General features: G+C 38.1%; 1 protein-coding gene across 1 annotated transcript; it reads right to left on the minus strand.

Moving 5' to 3' along the window:
- Positions 1-647: 647 nt before the first annotated feature.
- CIRSR (corepressor of RBPJ and splicing regulator) lies at positions 648-23,577 on the minus strand. The gene is made up of 10 exons (XM_075093487.1): positions 23,401-23,577; positions 22,564-22,658; positions 21,938-22,011; positions 21,164-21,177; positions 21,015-21,070; positions 20,589-20,637; positions 20,247-20,364; positions 5,512-5,618; positions 3,960-4,045; positions 648-2,265 (listed from the first exon to the last, which is right to left on the minus strand). The coding sequence occupies exons 1-10, from the start codon at positions 23,470-23,472 to the stop codon at positions 1,539-1,541; spliced, it is 1,398 nt and encodes a 465-aa protein (XP_074949588.1). The 5' UTR covers positions 23,473-23,577; the 3' UTR covers positions 648-1,538.
- Between the last annotated feature and the right edge of the window lie 4 nt (positions 23,578-23,581).

Raw genomic sequence — 23,581 nt, forward strand, 5'->3', positions numbered from 1 at the left:
TGCTGCACTTAACATGAAAACCTTCTACCGGAATACGCCTTTTCCCCTATCACATTACTCTGCCTGCCCTTACACAGAGGGATAAAAATGTCTTCGTTGAGAGGTTTCATTTAGATTGTTCACGCGGGTGTTTTGGCAGTCTCCTCCCCTTCTTTCTAAACCGGAGCTTCCACACCTACATCAATATAGGTCCCAACTCTACTGAACTGTGCATGCCCTATGACCCCCAGCTGCTTCAGCAAGAACGCAGGGAGCAACCTAATGCAAGCGCGTTTAAAAGAAGGAGGTGACATCCCTTATTGGCTCACCCTTTCAAACTCATTCACACGTGCTTAAAAGACAAGCCAGGTCACTTCCACCATGTATTACACGTGGTGTGATATTGAAAAACTTCTGAGTGACCCTTTTAAGAAGTAAAAGTGGGCTGGTAATAAAGGCAGGTCCCATTTGTGAGTGAGGAGAGGAAGAAAGCTGCTTGCCAGAACACCCAGTACGGTGACGCCTTTTCACCTGTCCACTAACTAATGTACTTCCATCCACCACCCTGAAATGGCAGAGAGGCATTTCCTTTGCAGTGAACACCTCGTGAAGCTTTGCCTTGTGCATCTGTACTTATTCAGAACTCTGGTGAAGAAGGCAGGTCTTACCCATTTTAAAGAATAAGATACTTTATTACAGAAGTTCATCTTCGTAACGTGTGCAGAAAATAACCACCAATCATTAAAAAAAAAGTTTTTTTCATCAAAACAAAAGGATGACTATTTACATTAACTTTCTACCACAAACAATGAAATACCCGAAACAGTGAGGCAGTAAATATTCTTTTCATGTCTTGAGAGATTATTGAACGATAACTTGACATTGTACTGACACATACCAACAGGGGTTCAAGATGTTTAGACAGCCCTGACCAAGTTGTGCACTGCAGGAGGTCAAGAAATGTTGGCTACACACTTATGTGAACTGTGTCTCTCTATTGTTTTAACTCATGAAATTGATCTTTACAGGGAACTTTAGCAAAAATGCTTCAGTATCAAAAAACCCCTCACTCTCTACAATACCATGTTTTGGTATCTGAAGCAGCGATTTTATCCAGAACTACCTCAAATGTTTGTTATCATTTAATATACGCCTATGAGGGGGGCCCCCCCGGGCCCATTTCGAGGCCCGTATGAGGACTCTTCCCAAATTACTGTCTGCTTCCCCTCGCAGTTGCATCTAAACAGAAATCATCACTGACAAACCCAGGAGTATCACATACTGCTCCGAAATATTTTAAAACCCTAAAATCAGGTCTATGAATTACTGCCTGTATTCAAGAGGTATTTGCCAACAAGTATATTTATACAGTAAGAAAAATACCATAACATTTATACCTAATTTACAAATATTCCAACATTACAGAAATGATGCTGTTGGCTTTATGTAGGAAATGCTAGTTATGGAGCTTGGAAAATGAACAGCAACACATAATTGAGCCCTTGCTAAAAGTATTCGTCAAAAAATGGAGACACCCTTGTTCACACCTGTCCCCTGCACTATCTGTTTTTTTTCCTCTCTCTGCTTCTGCTTCTACTGCGTCTGCTCCTTTCTCTGTGTTCCACTTTACTGCACTTGTCCCCATAGCGCTCTCTGCTTTTTTTCTTCTCTCTGTGCACACCTGTGCTGGGGCTTCTGGTTTCATTTTTCCTGTGCCACTCTTCACCCGGGCTTTGACTTGGACTTTTTCGTATCTGCCTTTGCCTGGAACTGCTGTGACTTGTGCAAGGGCTTCTCCTGCTCCCCTCATCCATGCTTTGGCTTCTACTATCCCTCTTATTTCTTTCACACTCTCTCCTGTTGGTACTATCGTATCTGCTTTTGGACTTTCTTTCTCCCTCACAGGAGCTCCACTTGTTGTTCTCCACAGAACTATCTTGCTTCAAAAGTCTGTACTTCTCCCTATCTTTGTCCTTGTTACCGTGACTACTGGAGAGATCTTCATAAAGTTTTTCCTTCCTCGTCTTTGCCTTTCCTTCTGAATCGCTGCTGCTGCTAGCCTCTGAAAACTTGTCTTTTTTTCTTTTCTTAGAATACATCTTCTTTTGTGCTGTTTTATCTCTGCTGTCAGTCTCGCTGTCACTGCTGCTTACTGAAGTCTCACTGGAGGATGAGGAAGAGGATCTCGTCTTATGTTTCCTGTGTTTACTTTTGGTTTTTTTCTTTTGCTGCTTTTTCTTCTTTCTGTCTTTCTTTTTCTTTTTCTTCTCCAGACGATCCAACTTCCTTTTATTTTCAAAACAGAAGAGTACCGCAATCAGATGTGTTAAGATACTCGAAATTACAAAGTCATTGTCTTTTAAAGGTCACTACTTCTGACAACCTACACAGTAAATACACTATTTTCCATAAAACTATGAATTCCCCTTCTCTTTCAGCAAAGTATTATTTTTAAACCTCTAACCTGACGTTAACCATAGTAAGAATCCTCCCATAATCCACAGCTGCTCCCTCAAAACAAGAGGAATATGTTTTTTTAATTCTTTAATTTAAAAAAAGTTAAGATACGACAATTTTGGCCTTGCAACTAGGAATAAATACATTCAGTAGTGCTTGGTTTTCCTTGTCAGCCTGCTTGGAGACTTCGGAAAATCACTGCTGCTTCTGTTTGTGCATTTTTATACGATTTTGAAAATGAAAAAACGCAATTAGCATTCATTTTATATTAATGATGGAAACAGAGACTACATCTCTGAGTTCTCCAGGCAAATAATACTGTTCTTTTCAATAACCTCTTCTGTCACAACTAGAAATTAACACTTTCTAGCTATAAGTACAATATTCCATCATGCACACGCATTCACTGCTATTTGACTGCTTTCACCTAGTCTTAATTTTGCTTTCTATGTCCATTCTTCTCAAAAAATCAGTGACTGAATAGTGAAACTACTTTCAGTGTATTAAAAAAAAATCCCTTCAGACTAGTAAAATCTAAAGGACACCAATATTCACTGAACTTCAATTTTCAAAATATAAAGTATTAAAATTCTTTGTCTTGGGCCAGCAGAAGTTCAAACAAAATACCTTTTTTAATTGCTCAAACTATATATGCATTTTTTACTTAAAAGGAACAAAAAATATGCGAACTATTTTTAGAGATTGATTTATTGTATATGCAAATACCATATGTACCTACCTACTCATGTGCCTGCTTAGCCATTCACCTTTCTCCCCTCCTCCCACTCCCCATATACAGAACATCTTTTAACTTAAAAGGCCATTTTAACTAGCGAGGCCTGCATGGGATCTACCAGACAGTAGTTAACCTCTTTCATTTTAAACATTTTCAGGTAATTTCAAGATAAGGTTCCAAATTAACAGAGAAAAAAAATGTAAGTCACCTGACATATGAAATCAGTAGGACAGAAGCAAAGAATGAAAACCTAATTAACTTTTTATTAGAACTACAAAACCACGGGGAGCTCCCTCTGCTGCAGCAGCAAACTATAATCCCTGATCCGAGAGCAGCGTGGAGCTAGGCTAACCTTGGCCCTGGGGTGCAACGTCAGGTTCTGTTTAGCCACGCAGGAGAAGGTAACCAACTTTGCCAAGTTGCAAACCAGTAAACAAGAACACAGAATTTTTAATCCCGGAAGAAGATACTGTAAGCAATGGAGTGCAAAATAATATTTTCAAATAGCAACTGACAGCATCTTCAGTGAGCCAATTATTATTACTTCAGTATCCCAGTGCAAAGGCATCACAACTAGATTAGAACAGCCAGACTAAAACCAAACAACCGGATTAAAAAACCAACCTGCAAAATGCCATTTGTGGTCAAGTGTACGTTAAACTAAGCTGATTTTCCTCTTTACTGATGTACAGTCTAAAGTCTTAGATAACATAGAAGAGTTACAGGGACAATCATGGTGTCAGAAGTACTGGCGACACAGATCCCCTCTGCTAGCTACCACGTTTACCTTAGAAGTTTCTGTTTTTGTTTGGTTGACAGTGATTTTAAAAATTCAACTTCTGGATCATCATCTCCTTCACTTGCAACAAATTCCTAGGAAAATGTGGGAATACATTAAGTTCTTTATATATAATCCCTTAATTCAGATTTATTTCTGTATTAAAAGCGATGCCTCTATCTACCTTATTTTTGCATAGGCACAAATATATTTGTATTACTAAGTCAGCTTAAGACTCTTCAGGAAGAGCAGCAAACTCGCTACAAAGCGAAAAAAAACCCATGTTCTGTCTCAAAGCTGAGTAGGTGTTATAATGTGGGGGTTATACAACAGGAGTTATTAGTAACATATGAAAAAAATCACTGCTAGGGAAAGAAACATTTCTGAAATAGTTAATAAAAATGAGCCAATTTTGGAACCCACATGATTCCCCAGGATAAGTCACTCCATTGTTATCATGCTTGGATGAATAGGTGCGATGCTAGTCCTGCTCGAACCCAGAGTAATTTAAGCAAATTACTTTTCTGTCTCGGTTTAGTCATTAGGAAAATGGGTATTACCACATCTACCTCACTGTTGTTTTATTAGTCTTTAAATGTTCATAAAGTGTTCTAGCAATGCAAAATACCGTAATCATATAATCTACATACAGTAACGCAATCAGCAAAGCATAGCTACTTTGAAGACCCTGAATTCTTCAAATTATGTGCATCTGGTACACTACAGTTCTCCACCGTGATGTTTTAAATTTTAGCCACACTCAGGAGGGGAAAGAAGAAATAAAGATTAAAAAGCTCTTCCAAAAAAACCCCCACCATACCTAACATAAACCAAACATACTGGTATCACTGTGATTCATTTAGTGGTGCCCATATGCTCCATTTTTCTGGGGTACGCAGCTTTTTAAAATGCAAAGGTACCTCCATCTGTGCATACACAAAGAATTGTTGATTTGCTCAAGATTTCAAGACCAGCTGAAGGCCATCATCCCCTCTTTTACTAGTGGTTTGTCTATCATGCCATATGAACAAGGGTTGTTTCGTGGTGGCTCACTCAAGGAGTGTATATTAATTTATCACTTTAAATTTTTACTAAAGTACCTCAATTAGAAACGTACCTTGTGCCACCAAAGACAATTAAACATTTCCACTCCCAGAAATAATAGATGTAACAATAGTCAATCAAGTAAAAAAAATTTCAGATACAGCATTCCTGGCCAGTAATTATTTGTGCATGCTTCCTCAAACTTTATCCAAAGGCTAGCATTGCATCAGAAATATGTGCCAAAACCCCTAACCATCCCCTTTATGAAAAATTCAATTTCTAGTCACCCAGAGGAGGGATTTAATTTATTATATGCAGTTTTAAAAGAAGTAAATTATGATTCACCATTCTGACTGAATCAAAGCCGGAAAAAAGTAAGTTTTTGAACATTTTTCTACTGGTATAGCTTTTCAGCTTTCCTATGGATATGCATATTTGAAAACATTAACTAGCAATTCACAAGCAATCACATTCAGATTTATAGACATTTTCAGCTTACTGGTAAAAAGATCATTACCTGTGATGGATCATTTGCGGTCAAGTTTCTCCCCAGTACATTTTGTTTCAGTGCAAACCCACTGTTTCTCATCTCCGCTATTAGCTCCGAGGGGTGCATTGATGGCCCTGTTCACAAAAATCACAGTTTGAATGTATCATTTATATCTCTCTACCTTTTTTGGACTCCACAGTAGGAATTCAGTTGAAGCTTTGTTAAGTAAAATCACAGCTAAATCAACTCAATAATCTTCTGCTGAGCAAATAATCAGATATGATTTTCTAAAACAGCAGTCTGGAGATTCAGAATAGAAAATAATTGCATTTTTCTTTAAGTACAAGGGGATTCTCTTATGTAACTTTATCATGTTGAAAACAATATATTTAGGTAAGTCTGGTAATGTATTTTTATTATAGCAAAAAAGCACAGGAAACCTAAAGAAAGCACATTAAGTAAGACTTTTAGATGCCTCCTCTCCCTTAAGATGCCCTTCTAATATGTCATAAGGCGGCACTTCTCATAATGACACAAATTTTTTAACTGAAATGTAAAAAACCAACCACTATTAGAAACTCAATATACATATGGAAAATAAATAAATACATGAAAAAAATTATCTATGTCCTTATTTATTTTAGGGATCCCCAGATATGCCGGGTCTCTAGGCTGTTATCTCCTCAGAGATTTCTGTTTTAGCAGCTTAAAAAGTACACTATATCTTGCATTAGAGTAGGTGTTTGGGATTAGGCACATTATCTTTCTTTGCAAACATCTAACAAGGAGTAAAATACGGGATGTATTTTGGATCATTCAGACTTGACTGCATAATTTATAAACCCTGTAACTCACTCTTCTGCTTTAATTGAATACCCGTGATCATCAAAACCTCACGGACTTGTCTGATTAGGTCCTTTTTCTTGACCCTGAACAAACACTCTTCTGTTAGGGCACTTTCAGTAAATTTCCTGACCAGTTCACTCACTAACCTTACTGTCAATGAATTAGCACTGCTGTACAAGGTAAATCTAAATTAGAAGGAATGTAAAATAGAACATGGAGCACACAAGTACTATTACTTCAGTAAACTATCTGTAAATTATACGATTAACAAGTCTTATGAAACATACTGATCCTGCTTTGCGGTTTTAAGAGTTTCTTAGTTGTGGAGATGGACAAAACTCATAAAATTTTAACACAGAAAAGTATAGACAGTAAAGGGAGATTTTTACTATGGAAAATATAAGGAAAGTGAAATAGCACTTTCTCAAAAAAAAATGCCAACTTCAACTTTTTCTTGGTTTTCCTGTATAATAATACACTGCTTACAGAAACAAACAAGCCTATGTGTAATGCAGGAAGGAAGAAGATAAAACTCTGGAAATGGTTTAAGGAGCACTGCATTACTGATTTGCTTTTCACAAGATCCTTACTTTGCCAGGCAAAATATTTTTCTAATGAGATACCTTTTAGCCTTTCCTTGAGTTCACATTTGTATTGAATAGAGTGTCATTCTCATGCCCCCTATATTTTACCTAAAGTGTTTTTTCTTTTTGTGTGTTACAGTGGAAGCGTAAGCTCACTGACAATTAATGAATGTATATGGGCTCCAGTGTCTACATTTTTGCTTATTTCAAATTTAAAACCTTGCTCTGCTTGCCCAAATCTACTCTGGCTGGAACAGAACCCGACATTAGACAGAAACCTAGCAACAGAATTTGGTACTGATCAAGACATCAAGCTGATGTCTTGATTTGAAGAGGCCACATAAACAAGCCATATAATTCAGTCAAATATACTGCATGAGGGAGCTGAATGGAGACAAAGTGTAGAGTCATGAGAGAAGATTTCACCATACCAAAGAAACCAAAACATGTGATCAGATTGAAGCCTGCAATTCAAAGGCAGTAAGAACCACTGCCTAACAAAGTCACCTAATTAACTTACCAGCTATTCCCCCTTCAGTGTCTCAGGATTGTACACATTTTGATGTGTATTGGATACCTAATTATTCTCATTAGCGCAATTAGATAAATATAGGAATACAACTTGTCCAAATCTATACAGGAGATTTGCAGAAGAACTAAGACAGAAGCTCTAATATTGTGTTATGGAACTGTGGTTCCATAATGAGGACTATAGACAGACCATAGTCCAGTCTCAAGACCAGAGAGGCATGAAGGCATGTTGGCCTTCAGAAGCACAGTTCAAAGCTGTTTTCTAGACACAAAGCTTTCAGGCATTCTTTGTGCTTAACACTGGAAAGAAGTAAGCAAAATCATTTCCTCTCTTACAGAAAGAGTTTATAACGACTGCACAATACTATTGATTTTTCTGCATTTGTGCCCAATGGAGCTCAGTTGTGCTGTAATGCATAGGTCAAGGCAAGTGAGTGAGAGGCATGTCAGCGGCTGCTCAAGCTGGGATCCAACACAACCGCATGTAAACTTTTGAGTTAGCTTCCATATGCTTTTTAGAGGTGAAATCAGCATTAGGTTTAGAAATAAGAAAACACAGGTAAGCTTAGAAGGAAACCAAGCCAGGCTAAAAATAAATTTACATGACTTCTCTTTCCTCATTTATTAGTGACATCAAATTGACGTTCATACCTCCATGCACAATATTCGAGTTGCAACATGGCACTGCCATGACAAGGACGTTTAACAAGTCACTGTTATTCCTATTTTGAGGATGTATACAAGTTACATCGAATGTACCTACAGAACCTTGAGAGTGGTTTATGAAATAAATTATTCCTCGTTTGGTCTCCCTCTAATTGTGGTGAGGGAAACAGTAACACAGGTTCAGCCTAGCTTCTGAGGAGATGCAAGAATCTCCACGAAGCTTTATTACATACACTATTTTTACCATAATTAAAGGTGTTAGAAAACATTAGGAAGTAAGATTCAGAAAATAAACCAACCCCATAAATGAAAGTAGAGTCAAAACACAGTCCTATTTCACAACCCTTCTGTGTGCAGACCCCAGTCAGGCACGACACAAGCATGCTGTCCACTATCATTGATTACTGAGGACTCTTGCAATGTGTGATCTTTGCAGTTCAACAAATACTAACATTTTTGAGAGGAGGACACAGGCAAAGCTGCTCACATTTTTTTTCTGACTAGCTGATGCCGCTGAACTTCTGCTGCCCAATGACACCAACTCCCATACTATAAAACTAACTAGGGGATTTCTCCAGGCTAATACAAATAACAGAGGCAAAAACTGTAGAAGAAACCCTGCGCACTGAACCTCACTTAACAGAGGTTTGAAACGCTCAGCTTCTCAGAAGTGTCCTTGGCTTTGTTGGTTAGGAGCTAAAGCTTAAATCTTGGAGCCACCAGTACACTGGCTGGTAGAGGCGCTCTCCCTTTGTTTGGTGTGAACCGATTGCTGGAAATGCAACTACGCCCAGCACGATCAAACTTGGTTTGCCTGGTAAGCCAAAGAGGTAAATCTTTTCAGCCTGTCTTTGGCTTATGACTACACTTATGTCATCACCCTCCAAGATCTTCAGACAAAACAGTTCCAAGTATACCTGACAGCCATATATTTTCATCTTGTTAAGTTCCAATTAAGTCATAACATGTCTTTTTTAGTTTAGAAGTTTACTAGTCTAGTCTAAAGACTTAGCCACTGTAAAACAGATGGTAAGATTGAGCTGAGAGGCTCTCAGTGGGTCAAGTCTTGGGAACTGGTGTTAATCATTCTTGAACAGCACCCATCAACTTGCAAAAAATGTCTCCTACATCAGGCATACGAAAATACTCTGTATTCTACGAAAACTGATTTTCTCATGTGTGCATTCCTTACGGACTTGTGAGACAGTCTGTGAAGAAGCTACCTGCCTGATCTCATGCAGGTGAAAACATCTAGAGATGACACTATGCCATGAGCTGACAGAATGCTAGATATAGGAATCCTGTAAAAATAGCTGATTGCTACAACTTCTGACAACTAGTCTCCCAGCATTCTTCCATCAGCAAACTAAAAATAAGTTCAAAGTTACAATGTTTCATCATCTGTTTCTTATTCTTTCTGAAACAAGGCAAAAACAGTACCTTGCTATTTTTGAGTATGACTGTCAAGCTTATTTTCTGGAATTTACATTTTGATAGGGAAAGAAAGAAAAGAAAAAAACCTTTAAAACTTTTCCAGATGACACTTGTTTAAAACTAAAACATTTATCCGCTTTAAAATTAATTCATAGTCTTGGAAAAGCTTTTTACCATATAGTGGAATTAATTGCATGCTGATATCATACTTATTTTTATGTGTTAAGACAACTGACAACTTGTTAAGTTTTCTACAGCTAAAGGTACTTAAAATTATATTAAGGGCTTGCACAAAAGAGGCTCCATAGTTAAAGACCCACCGAAGGATTTTTTAAAAATATTTTTTCATGGTCTTTGTAATTCTCAAGAAATAGTGTTGTCAAGCAAATAGGCTACAGTTTCTTCCTGCTTCTTACTTCCCACAGAAGTTCTTGCTGCATTAATTCTCTCTGTTATCTTCTGTTTAAGATTTCTATTTAAGGAAAAAATCCAGACAGCTCAGTTGACTCAAAGAGTTGGGGCACAATATCTGGAAACTCAAACCATTCAATGACGTGTGAAGAGAAGGAATTTAGTCTTCACAGAGTGCAACCTGAATGCAACCTTAGCTTGATTGCTGTTGGTGCATCTTTATAAATATTCGTACAATTAAATACGCAGAAGACCTGTAAGTAGATTTTTTTTCTGAAGCCTACATGAGCACCAATTATACTGGATTGCAGAAGGATATCGTATTAGGATTTCCATAACATATTGTAAATTTACCTTTTTATAACAAAGAGCACTCCAATTTATCACACTTAGCTGATATCAATTTAACAGAATCAGTTCTGCTTCTATTAAACAACCCGGGGGGTGGGAGGAGGAATATAATTCTTGATTTCAATTAATTACTTAAATGCGTAGCTTACAGCAAGCTCTCCCACCATGCATTACTATCCCAACTCCCAGCCCAGAAATAAGAGAAACCTTTAGCTGCAATTAATTTTCTGTTCTGTCTGTACTTCTCTTGAAGCTACAAATGCAGAGTCTATGTAATACTCTCTTGTTGCCAGAATGTTTCCTCTAAGAGGTACATGCACAGGTCTCCTCTTAAAGCAACGCTAGCTGTAGCACACTATCTAGCAGGCCTCCATTAAAATGCCTTAAAGCACATTTTTCATATCATCCAACCTTAATGAGAACAGTATGCTAAAACCTCTTTTCATAACAACTGTGATTAAATAACACTTTTTCCTGCAACAGTTTCAGTGGCAGTAAGGACAGACCATAATGTTATGATTGCCAGTATCACCAAAACTAGCAGTTTTACTTCTGTCTACTCATGATGCATAGTCTTGACATCTGACAAGTCTGACAAACCGATTTCTGCTCAATTTATTGATATTTATGGATAAAAGCTTTCACTGCTGTCACCAGTGCAGATGAGCAAACTGAATTATTCTTTGCAATCAATTAAGTTTTAACTGAATTTTTATTGTGGAATACATAAGGGAAGCACAGAAATAAGAAGCAGTAATAGTACAACCACTATTCCCACCTGTGGCAGGGGAAATTACAGTAACCAGTTGTACTTCGATAGCGGCTACAGTTACGTATTGTCATGAAATGAAATAGATTACTCAACATGAAAGTTACTGAAAAAGGCAGTAGCTTCTTCATGGTGTCATTTTAATGACAACTTTTTAACCTTTATTTTAACTAACACTCATTTTTATATCATCAGAACAGAATACTTAAAACAGGGCTTTTCTAGAACTTCCCCTTCCTGAGAATGTGTTCTGGTGTGGGACATCTTTTTGTTTACAGATGTGATCATTTAAATCTAAAAATACCACCATCATCATACCATCAGACTGCTCCTGACTTGGTAATAGAGAGATAATTTACATGAACGTAAATGTACACAAAGCACACCGGCATATCTGTTATCAGCTCGTCAGTATGTGTCACACTCAGGATATCCCACTCTACCATGTTTAAACATAATCTATGAATCAAGGACAAGATACTTTCAAAGCTTATCCTTTATTACTACATAATTTTTGTTAACAAAGTAGGCCTAAAGCATGTTGGTTTTGCTCGTTCTTACGTGCATCTTGGACGACGCGAGGCCATAAGACTTCAAAACAGAAATTTTATTTTCTACATGATAGTGATACTAAAGCTATGCTCTCCTGTTGAAAAATATATAAATAAATACCCCAGGGAGTATGCGAACAGCTCTTTCACATTAACTAAGTTTTAGAAAACCATTCTGCTGGTGGGTTTTAGTTTAGCACACAATCATGCGAAGGATGATTATACTCTGAATTCAGAACGCTGCCTTCTCTGGGTGGTAGCAAAGGTGTAACATGATATAAGGCTTTTTAGGTTTCGCTCTAAAAGAGAAACTAACTTTAAAATTAGCATAGACAGTTTTGTCAATACATCCATATACTTTTTTTGTGCTCTCTACAGAGTTCCATGGGGTTTTTTTCATATGGCTTAAAAGGAAATTGAACAAAAATGGAAGAAAATTACAGACTGAGCCTAATCACGCTGTATCGGCTGTGAACTTTTATTGTGGTTGTGACAGAGATAAGAGTAGATGCTTATTTATCTAAAGGACAAAGAGCTATTATCAAAATTATATGATCATGATCCTGGTCATGAAGAACATAGCAAATTTATGCTGCCTCCGCTAATTCAGAATTGATCACTTTTCACTAAATTTTTTCATCTATTTCAGAGATAACTGCATTCAGACCATATTTACACTTCAAAGCAACTGGTGCAGTTGGCACTGAGAGAAATCAATGAATTAAAAAACTGGCTTTTAATTAGCTCTTCCTCAGAGGGTCTGCAGTTTATACTGAAATTCTGTGCTGAAGTGTTAAATTCAGTTAATTTGCCATGCTTTTGTCAGAGGGTATTTCAGAGAATCCTGAGTTTCCCTTTCACTTTTTTTTGAGTAGTAAAAACCATTTAACATTATCAAACTGCTATAGGAATCCATATTTACTGCTTAAATGCCAAGCACAAGACTTCTAACAGAAATCTGTATTTTATGCATTCACACCAAATACAGAGGCTTCTGAAACATAAATGTAGGATTATTCTAAAATGTAACAGTTCTTAAACTATGTGAAGATTTAGTTAAGGTTCCTACTGTTCACAATCAAAGGTCTCAGCTGCAGATCTTAAAGGAAGTTTTCATACACGGTATGTTTCTACAGATGACCATTTATACAAATATTCACAGTTAACATATTCAAATACCTTTTCTTTTTTATTACAGATTCAAGAGAACACTTAAATCAGTTCTTGCATTCCTGATACAATACAGATTTTTATCTGTTGGGAAACAAAGTACCACCATATTTGTCTCTGAAAAAAATGCAGTGAGATATGGACATACTATAACAGACAGATTTCCTTTTTTGCTGTCTCCTTGTGTCCGTCAATTTAAATGATTACTATTGAAAGAGATTTCACCCAAAAGTGAAAGATCAGTTGAACGCACTAAGTGATAGACTGATGGAAACCACAACCACATAGTTTGTGGGCACTCAAGCGATGAAAAGAGAGGGCACAAACTCTAGGAGCTGAGAATGAGTCTTTAGAAGGCTGCATTTGCATAGACATACCTAGAGTTTCTTTATCTTCGAAGACCATAAGACACTAGATGCATATAGGTGTCACTCCATTACATTTTTACCATTATTTGCCTGAAGTTTTCCTAATCACTTTACAGTACTCTCTCTCTTCTCAGTAATTTCACTGGATGGATCTCAAATGGGGCCAGTCAGCTGTAAAACATTCGAAGTAGTCCATAGCAGAGAAGGATGTCCAGCACCACCCAGGCTTAGGTTTCACAGGCCAAGAGCGTAAGAACCTCCTTTAATCTTACCGTCCCCCTTCTTCTAACTACACCATTCATAAAATTACCTCCCCATTTGAGACACTAGCCTTATATCTTAAGATAGTAATAATACCTTTCTTCATAAGATAGTAACGTTCCTCGCAGGCTATTTGTTCTAAAAACATAATAGAGAAGATGGGGGTGGGGGTGGGGGGGAGGAAAAAAGAGGAGTTATTTAGTTTGTCCTAACTTTACCTGACCAAGAAAGCTGCACAGGATTTTGAAGTGAAGTAACAGTATTACTTCAAAACCATTTTGCACAGAAAACCTACCAGTCTCTGTTCTAGTAAAGTCAAAGGCTTTTAAGGCTTCACAAAAAAAGCACTGAAAAGCACAAAAATCAACAGATACTGCTGGTTAATGATAAAAAAAGGACTGTAAAACAGGCAAACTTTTAGATGCTAGTGACCTGGGTTTTTTCTGCTGGTGTATATTCATATTTTATACATGCACATGTACAGAGTAGCACATAAAGTCAGAACCACAACTGATATTTTTGTCTTGTCTGAACTCTGAAAGTTAGGATTTTATCAGTAAAAAAACCTGCAAGTCAGTTTAGCCCAAAGAAGCATTTTGATTGCCTAATTTAGCTTTGTAAAGGAGAAGTAAATCTTATAAGTTGGTCTGTGTAAGCCTCACAGCTGGAACATTCTAACGCTACTTTACAGTTTCCAGTGATCAAAGTAAGTTACTTTATATCTAAAACTAAGAATTTCATAATGGAAATAATGCAACACCAGGGGGTGCAGTTATCATGAAATAATTACACTCCTGGGAGATTACAGACAAGGCTGTACCCCAGGGGTGTGATTATCCCATGATAACCACATCCACTGAAATTGCCTTATTGCAAAAATAATCTCTATTCACTGGTGAGATATTATTCAATAGGCGCTTCTTTAATGGTAAGATTATTATTTTTTTTTGTACGAATTACCAGCTAGAGTAGTAAAATGGTCCCAGAAGCAAAACAGCCAAGCCACCATGCCTAAGTTAAGGTACTGATTGTAATTATTTTTGTTTGCTGAAGCACTGCAGTGTATGCCAGATCTTGAAAGACGGCAGTCTTTTCTCACAGAACACAGTTCTGTGCCACAGACATGATTTTGCCCTGCAGCAGCTCCACCAGAGTAAACTGAGGTCTGTGACTGGTCTCTGCATACAATATCTTCAACACCGAATCCAAACCAGCTACTGATAACTGGTTCACGTGCAAAGAAGAATATTACAATGCAGTCTTTACATCAGATTCAAAGACATGTATCCTTCTGCTGAAATAAAAGGATCACAGCTTATAGAATTTATGGGAAAGAAAAAGCCTAAATTGGTGGTTAATTTATGACCTGACAAAAAAAAAAAAAGTATGTAGGCAATCAATAACTCTTTTTTTCTTCACAGAGAAACAGAGCGGGAACTTTAGATAATGCAACTAAATCAGACAAAGGAGTTTTGTTTTCATTCATTTTAACTCAAACAATTTCTCTGAGGCTGAAAAAATAGCCTGAGTCCAAATAAGACAGTTTGTTTTGCTCTCTCTCTAAAGCAGGAAAAAATTAGAACAAAACACAAACTGAATTTGTATCAAGTGCTCTTGAATCTGGCTTCTGTATTACTTAAACTTTTTTTTCATTCAAATAAGGAGTCTACATCCTACTGAAACTCACTAACTTGGGCATTTTAAAAAAAATGTATATACATTACCACCTGGGCTTTTATTAAATTGAAGCCACCATTCACCTTTGAAGGCCCAGTTTTTGGAGGAAGAAAGGGAAGGATGGGCAGAGGCTTTTCTTGCTGTTTTTAACTTAATAATTTGGTTATCCTAATAAAACATTTTTTTTTAACCCTCATTTTCTGTCAAAAGCTTTTGACAAAGGATAAAGAAGAAAATGCCCCTCCAGTTAGGTAAGTGCCAATCCGTTATACATGCATAAAGATTTGTTAGCAACACTTGTGGCTACCGCTGTTTGTACTGGTTTTGGCTGGGACAGAGTTAATATTCTTCATAGTAGCTAGTATGGGGCTATGTTTTGGCTTTGTGACCAAAACAGCATTGATAAGACAGGGATGTTTCAGTTACTGCTAAGCAGGGCTTACACAGAGCCAAGGTCTTTTCTGCTCCTCACCCCACCCTACCCGCAAGCAGGCTGGGGGTGCACAAGGAGCTGCGAGGGGACACAGCCGGGGCAGCTGACCCCAACTGACCCAAGGGATATTCCATACCATATGACATCATGCTCAGCAATGAAAGCTGGGGGAAGAAGGAGGAAGGGGGGTAATGTTCAGAGTGATGGCATTTGTCTCCCCAAAAAAACATTAGGCATGATGGAGCCCTGCTTTCCTGGAGATGGCCGAACACCTGCCTGCCCATGGGAAGTAATGAATGAATTCCTTGTTTTGCTTTGCTTCTGTGCATGGCTTTTGCATTACCTATTCAACTGTCTATCTCAACCCACGAGTTTTTTCACTTTCACCCTTCTGAGTCTCTCCCCCATCCCACTGGGCCGGAAGCGAGCAAACACTGCATGGGGCTGAGCTGTCTGTCTGAGCTAAACCACCCTGATGCCTTTCCAGGTTAATTTACTCTGTTCAGTAATGTTCCTGAGACCCTTCTACACTAGAGAGTTCTAAAGACTTCAAAGTTATTACATGATAGAATTCAGTCACGAGTCTAATTAGTACATAACAAACTTCTCCTGTGATTCCTAAACTTGTATGTATGAGATGTTTCAGTCCTTCCTTACAGCAGAGCATCTGAAGTTTCTACCATTACTGTCTGTGGACAGAAACACATTTGGGTAAATGCATGAAGACAGCAGTCAACAAAAAGTCATCTATTTTTCCTGTGTGTTAAGTGTGCTTCTCTGAAGCAAAAGAATAACAAGGTTCAGAAGAACAAGGCTTGTTAGAAGTCTCCTCCAAGCAAGCCAGACCATTTCTTAAAAGCTACTTCTGAAAAAAAAAAAACCCCACAGTGATGCCAATGTCCTTAGACTATCAGAAGCAGAACCAGGAGGCCGAGGGTTCCCATGCAATTCCCAATCCCAAGATTGCTTAGAGATTCATTACCAGCCAGGATGCTTTGCAGTACCTAGCATCTTCCAACACCGTGCTGGTGCATGGTGTGCTCTAACAAGGGAAAGTATTTTCAAAGTTTGAAGAATCCTAACCTAAATTTAGGTAGTGTAAGTACCATGTGCTGCCTATAAAAAAATTATTCAGTTCAGCTTGCAAGAAAAGGATGCAAGATCATCTTTTATCAGGCTGAAAAAACTATAAATCAGAGGAAATAAAGTGCTACCAAGTAAGTAACTTCAAAGCAATAGAGCTCTTTACTTTATAAATCCAAAGATTTGCTTTGTTTCACTGATTTATAGACTAAATTTGGTCCTTCTAATACAGTTAATTCAATAAACTAATTGGTGTCCTGGAATATTGACTATTGTATTAAAATTTTATTCTGGTTTCACCTTTATTCCTTACTACAGCTGTACTTCTCAGATGTACCCTTTCATTTATAAGTCAATATTTATATTTCAATTTCCTAACACACCAGGTAGGAACAAGCTTTCAAAGATGACTTTCCACATATGGAATTACTTCCTGGCCTTTGAAAGTATTATTTGCTCTAATAATTTAGCCCAACGTTTTCCAACTCTTTCTTGAGAGCTGGTTGTGAACATATTTTTACACATATAGTTATTAAAAGAAGACCAGTCAAATAAACTAGATACACATCCCAGACTTGCTGTATACTATAAGCAATCACTCTTTATCCTTGAAATGTCTATTCATTGTTCTCTTCAGAGGCACATATTTTCTTCTACATTCTAGAAATGAACAGACAGCTTCTGAAAATTTTTCTTTGGAGTTCAGAACTTAGAAGCCAAGTGATTTTGTATGGGGTTTTTTTTGTGTGTGCTGACAATCACAATAAATGAAAACTCTGGACTATTTATGTTTTTTACCAGTTTTCTAAGCATGAAGAGACACTTATTTGTGACATATGGTGGGGGGCATGTGGGAAACAATTCAAGTGCTTTTGGGTTTTTTTAAACCTAATCATCAGTTCATGAAACACAGAAAGGTTTTGTAAAGAGACGATATCATGAAAAGTCACTGTCCCTAACAAAGCAGTATTTACTGTAGCTCTAGCCAATCTGAATAAAAGCAGTGTGGCAATGGACATTTTGCAGTGCTATAAAATAATCAGAAAATAATTAGGAATTTAGTCTAGAGACGTAAAAGCAGCTTAGGAGTGCATGCAATCACTGTCAAAGAGAAGCAGGAAGAAGCAGAGCTTGAGGAGATGTGTTGTACAGAGGAACAGATGAAGGTTTGTAGAGGTGGATACCGATCCATCATTAAGGCTAGTAACAAAACATTAGGTAAAAGTAATGAGAGGAAACAAAGAGCAGCAAGAGAGAAATAGTCAAGACAAGATTATGTTGTTGGGGGGTGTTGATCAGAACTTGATAGAATTTCTCTTTTTAATGTTGCAGTGTCTTGTTAGGAAACGTAAAAGCACTGTTTTACTCTCAGTGTAGGTTAATTTTACAGAGCTAACTGCAGATCTGCAGCTCTGTAACAACTGTAATTACTTACTCCCATCCCAGACAACACAGGACTCATGCCAGGGTTTAGTTAAAACAAATCAGGTTGTTGGTTTGATTTTTCTTTTAACACGTGATGCAAGCTTTAACACGCCACGTGGATGAATTATGAGTCTTAAGAGAATCAGTGAATTCAGTAACCTGTGTTTTCATTTAACTGTAGTGCTTCATTTACATACATGGAATTTCCAGAAGTTTTCAAAGGAGCATAATTTAGCTTGTTATTAAATCAGATGAAGTTTTCGAAAAGTTGAAGAAAGGATTGTATTCCTGAGGTTAGAAAAAGCAAACAACCTTATATCTGATGATCTAATTAACGATATTTACCACTTCCTGTAAGCTGCATATATGCTATTAAATCAAGAACTTAAAATTGTTTAAAACTTTACCTACAGTGTTTTTACATATACTTTCCCTGAAAGAAAGAGAAAGCTGCAGTATCATTACAGCTGACTATTCAAATCCAAGAACAGTGTCTTACAAATTATATATACAAACCCTGATCTGTCACCCAAGCCTACTCCCTGAAATCCTTCCTCAGCCTATAAAAAAAATCTATGCTCAGCATAGCACACTGTCTTTTAAGTTCCAGAGTTGAAAATGAGAGGGCATTGGTGGAGTCTGAGAACAGCTAAGTAGTTCTACAGCACTTTCCTTCATGCAAAATTCACCATGTGTGATAAATCCTTCTCTTTAGGGTTAGAAACATGGTTTGGAAAGCTACCCAGGGAACAACCCTCTGAGTAGGAAACACCCACAGCAGTCAAACATTGCTTACACCTTGATAGTTAATTCAGTTAGGTTTGAAACAAGCAGTTAGTCTTCTATTGACACTGCAAAGAGTCCATATTACACTGTTATGAATAATAAGTCATCCACTTTCAAGTTTGTGCAAATACTTTCTGCTTCCCCAGCCAAACACTCCTAAAACTTACCCACATCATTTGAACTGGGAGGTGGCGGGAACCGAGTTCTGCAGCACAAAAGCGTAACTGTCATGTAAGAGCTACACAATATAATTCTACCTCCACCAAACGCTTCAAGCATAATTTCTTCTAAGGTAAGAATGAGGCAAGAAAATTATTTAATGTTATAACCTACTCAGTAGGAAGGCTGAGAATATCAGCTACAGGATGGCTAATACAATGGTGTAATCATCAGACAGTGCCTAAAATCAGAGTGTAAGAGGAGCTATTTCCTTTAACTTAAGTCTTCCAGGCCTCATCTCGAAGCAATGACATTTCTAGGTGATCTAATTCTGAAAAGCAAGATTGTTGTTAGGCTAAATATATAATAAAACTAAAAGCTACTACACAAACTACATAACCGTAGGAAAGCCACATGTTATCAAGCGTGGAGTTGTAATGGTATCCCTGCAAAACTGAATACACAACACAGCTCGTGACCTTAAAGCGCAGTACAGCAAGTCTGAAGACCCACCCAAGTTACCAAGTGTTTCTTTAACGTGCCACAATTTTAAGAATCTTAAAAGTGTTACAAACTTGGGTCAACTTACAGAAAACAAAGTATTGTAGGCAAAAAATTATTCAGTTTGAATGTTTATATCCACTGCTTTCAACCTCATCTAACACTAAGTGCTGTGTGACTTCAAGTAAGAGGAAAGCTAGTAGAGGAAAACAATTGTAGTTCAGGAAGCAGTAAGAAGCCAGCTGAAAGGAAACCAGGCATTTGGAAATCTAGGTTTCAATTGCTTGTCCACTTACAGGAGCACAATTACATATACATAAAAACCCAAACCTCTCCTTTTCCCCCCAAGTGATTAACAAAGATATACTGATATATTTCAGCTTCTCCAAACAGACTGCCTGAATCTGAACTGGGACAGTCTTTGACAGTCCACTACATTAATCTTTTTTTGTGACACAAATATTGTCATTCTGATATAAACAATCTCATTGCAGCTTCTGAATTTTTGCCACAGACAGAATCAAAGCAACTCTCATTATGAAATCTTTTTTAAATGTGCTACTAATTAGAAAATTAGGTCCCTGTCATTTGAAATAATTAACTTGAAATTGTGGATCCTACATTTGGAATAAAGAAGCGTTTCCCTATTTCATTGACTTAGCATATTTCACGCTAAATTTAAACCTTCTAAAATTAAACGTGATGAGATCCTCCAAAATTTCTAACCAGCACCTTTAAAAGACATTCACTGCCTACCTGAACCATCGCTGGAGACTGAACTTGCATTAATTCCAGAAAGGCCAAATAAGGGACATTCTCGGTCAGTGTTTACATGACCCCACTTGTGGCATTTAATACACCTCACATTCCGCACCTAAAAGTTAAAAAAAACAAAAAACAAAAAAAACCAACACCATAATTTAGGTAACATTTAGCTTAACATTCACAGAAATGTCTATGTTATTAGGCATGAGAGAAACATTTAAACTCACTGAGAAACACATGATAAAATTAAGAGACTCCATGTGAATGTTCTGCAGTTAGATAATATTTGAAATATACTCAAGACATCCACAGAGTGAAATTTATGTAACTTGCCTGGATACCAAATGGCTGATCTCTGATATTCATATCATCCTTAGCATATCTGTCACACAAGCACAAAAGAAAACAAATACTCAATTCACTTTTTTTTTTTAAAAAACATCATACACAAAACTACGTTTTATTCTTAAGTGTGTATAATTTTCAGAGATACACTTCCAGTAAACATTAGTTTTAAGGTGTTTTCAAATGTGGATGTAAAATTCAAACAAAAACTAAGCTGATCAAGGAAATAGTTCCAGGTTTACAGGTTTTACTAATTAACTCCCAGGACATGGCAGGATCACACAAGTGACCTGCTGAAAAAAAAAAATGGGGAAGAAGGCTAGGGGCCGGGGGGGGGAAGGGGACAGAATTAAAGGATATAAAAGGTAAGTAAGAATTAAAAATAATTATTTTGATAAAATCCAGACTTCTTACTTTTCTCGTGGGGCAACTTTTTGCCATTCAAATTTGTATTCAGTCTCTCCTTCTTGCTATAAAACAGAAGACATGGTAAGTTTGAGATTTTTTTTCTTAATACATTTTAGAAAGTAGGAAGAAAACAAAGAAATGATGTAATGAAATACCTCTTTAGCCTCCTCTTTGAATTTTCAGAAATCATGGAAAGAAAAGAAGTTATACATTAATCACACTTGTAAAATGCAGCTGGTGTCTAAGCTGGAGACAAAACATTTCATGGTTTATGCTAATACAATAGTGCAAATACCCAGAAAGCAACTTTATTTAAACAGAGCACACTTATTATTTAATAATCAGACTCTAGTGTATGGTTACAAATCCTGTAAAACCAGAATCATCTTTTAAAACTATACAGATTTGATAGACAAATACAAAAAACTTTAGACTTTGGTATTTCCTATGCCTGACATGCATCAAGCTGAATTATGGGCAGAAGATTCAAGCAAAAGTAACCTTGCTATTTCTAAAAAGGAGAGTAGGCAAAAACACAGTTTGTGCTGCTGAGTCACTGCCTTGGTGAGGTCTAGTCCTCCTCACCCAATGGCTTTATAATCAGCTACAGAAACTCCTTTGGTCAAGGACAGAATTTCTGCTGTTGCCGGGAAAGATATTTTATCTGTTTTTCCCTTCACGTTGAACTGGTGCTTAAAAAAAAAAACAAACCCAACCATTCCGAGTTTGAAATTAATTAAAGTATTGTGAGATCAGAATTACTACATACTACATATCTCTGCATATTTGCACAGGAAGAACTACAAATCACACCTTCTAGCATTACCTCATTATGTACGCATTCTTTTAAAATAAAAGACACCATGCTTATTTCTTCAGAGGGTTTTTAGCTTTGCAGTACCATCTGCATGATCAGCATACCATAATACCTTTCTTTGCTCCAGGTGGGGCCTCATACATGAAATTAAGGCCATTCTTCACACGCTCATCACCCATAAGCAATCTAAATAAAAAGGACAGAGTTTGGGGTGTTCAAATCACACAAAACATTCACTTTGGTATTACTTATTTATAAAAAAAGAGAGAAGAAATGTGCAGCAGGAAGTGGTGATAATAACTGGCGTTTTCTTTCATTTGTTAATTTGAGTACCAGAAGTTGAATACCAAAAAACCTGAGAGGCCAGTCAATACTTTTGTGTGCTCTGTCATGTACCAAAAATCACACACCTCAGTCACAACTGAAACATAACTCTGTATCCACAGAATTATGGAGGACCTATTTTCTGTGTGATCCAAATATGCTGCTCTACAAGGTTACCTGCTGTTCTGTGCAACGTAAAATAGTATAAATGTAATTACGTGATACACACACAAGCTTTTGAAAGAAGTTATTGTGACCTCTGTTTAATAAGACATCAACGATGAGTCACTGTCCTTTCACACTACTACGGCCAGTGGGAGACGGTGTTTCAAGTAACCCACAATGAGACGGCCTCCACTGCCACGAAAACAAGCAACAGCAGGAAGAAGTACATGACCTTATGCTAATTCTCACCTATTATCATAGGATTCCTGTTCTTTAAGATATTGTTGCATTAACTCTTCTTGTTTCTTCTTGTCATATGATATTTTCTGTTCCGCCATCCATACCTAGTTAAAACAAATAAGTTTCTACTTTAAACAAATACAAAATGCATTAACGTATAAATACCTAACTGATGGAGTCTATTGAAAATATTTAATAAGGGAAAATTCCCATTCCAATCACGTCAAATAAATTATTTTCATCGAGAATTTCAACAAATGAACCACACACAAACGGCATTTTTGATAGGGTACAACTCCAAACATTTAAGGACTGAAAAGACATGGTAAAGTTCAGTAGCACAACGGGAAACGTAGGCTCAGAAACTCCCTGGGTGTCCCGCTATCTCCCCTGGAGCGACGGTTCCTCACCGAGCCTCCGGCCGCCAGGCTCCCCCGGGAGGGAGCTCCGGGAGCGGCACGGTCCTGCGAAGGGCAGGCCTGCTCTGAGCAGGCCGCGGCCGGTGTGAAACACTGGGAACGCACGGGCACACCGAGCCGGGCGCGGGGTCCCGCACGGTGTGTCGCGCCAAACCCCGAGAACGAGGCGAAGGAGAGCTGGAGCCAGGAAAAGGCAACAGTTACGCGCACCGGGGGGCACGTACACCTGAAGCTTCGAGTATTTCTTAACTTTTTCCCCAGTCTCCTCCGCCGCCTTTGCCCCATCCCGGTCCCACCACAGGATAGCCGGCGCCCGCCCGGGACACCGCCCGGTCCCGGCCCAGGTTCCCGGACCGACCGACAGACAGGCCGGCCCCCTGAAGGGCCGCGGCACCTCGCGTCGCCCCTCCCCGTCCCCCCCCCAAACCTTTTTGATGTTGGACTTGGAGGCGGGGTGAAAATCCTTCTTGCACATGAAGTTGGCGAACGACTTCCCCATGGCGGCGGCGGCGGCGGCGAGGGAGCCAGCGGCCCCCGGCCCGGGCCCTCAGCCGGCTGTCCTCCTCCGGGCCTTCCGGGTCGGCGGGCGGGCCTTCCTGCGGGGCGCC

The sequence above is a fragment of the Phalacrocorax aristotelis genome, chromosome 5 (assembly GCF_949628215.1).
Source record: "Phalacrocorax aristotelis chromosome 5, bGulAri2.1, whole genome shotgun sequence".
Classification (NCBI taxonomy): domain Eukaryota; kingdom Metazoa; phylum Chordata; class Aves; order Suliformes; family Phalacrocoracidae; genus Phalacrocorax; species Phalacrocorax aristotelis.

Coding starts and splice junctions, on each gene's coding strand:
- CIRSR (XM_075093487.1), bottom strand. CDS start 23,472: ATGGGGAAGTCGTTCGCCAACTTCATGTGCAAGAAGGATTTTCACCCC. Junction 5,619..20,246: donor AGTCTCCAGCGATGGTTCAG/GTAGGCAGTGAA, acceptor TTTTGTGAACAG/GGCCATCAATGCACCCCTCG. Junction 4,046..5,511: donor CCGCAAATGATCCATCACAG/GTAATGATCTTT, acceptor ACATTTTCCTAG/GAATTTGTTGCAAGTGAAGG.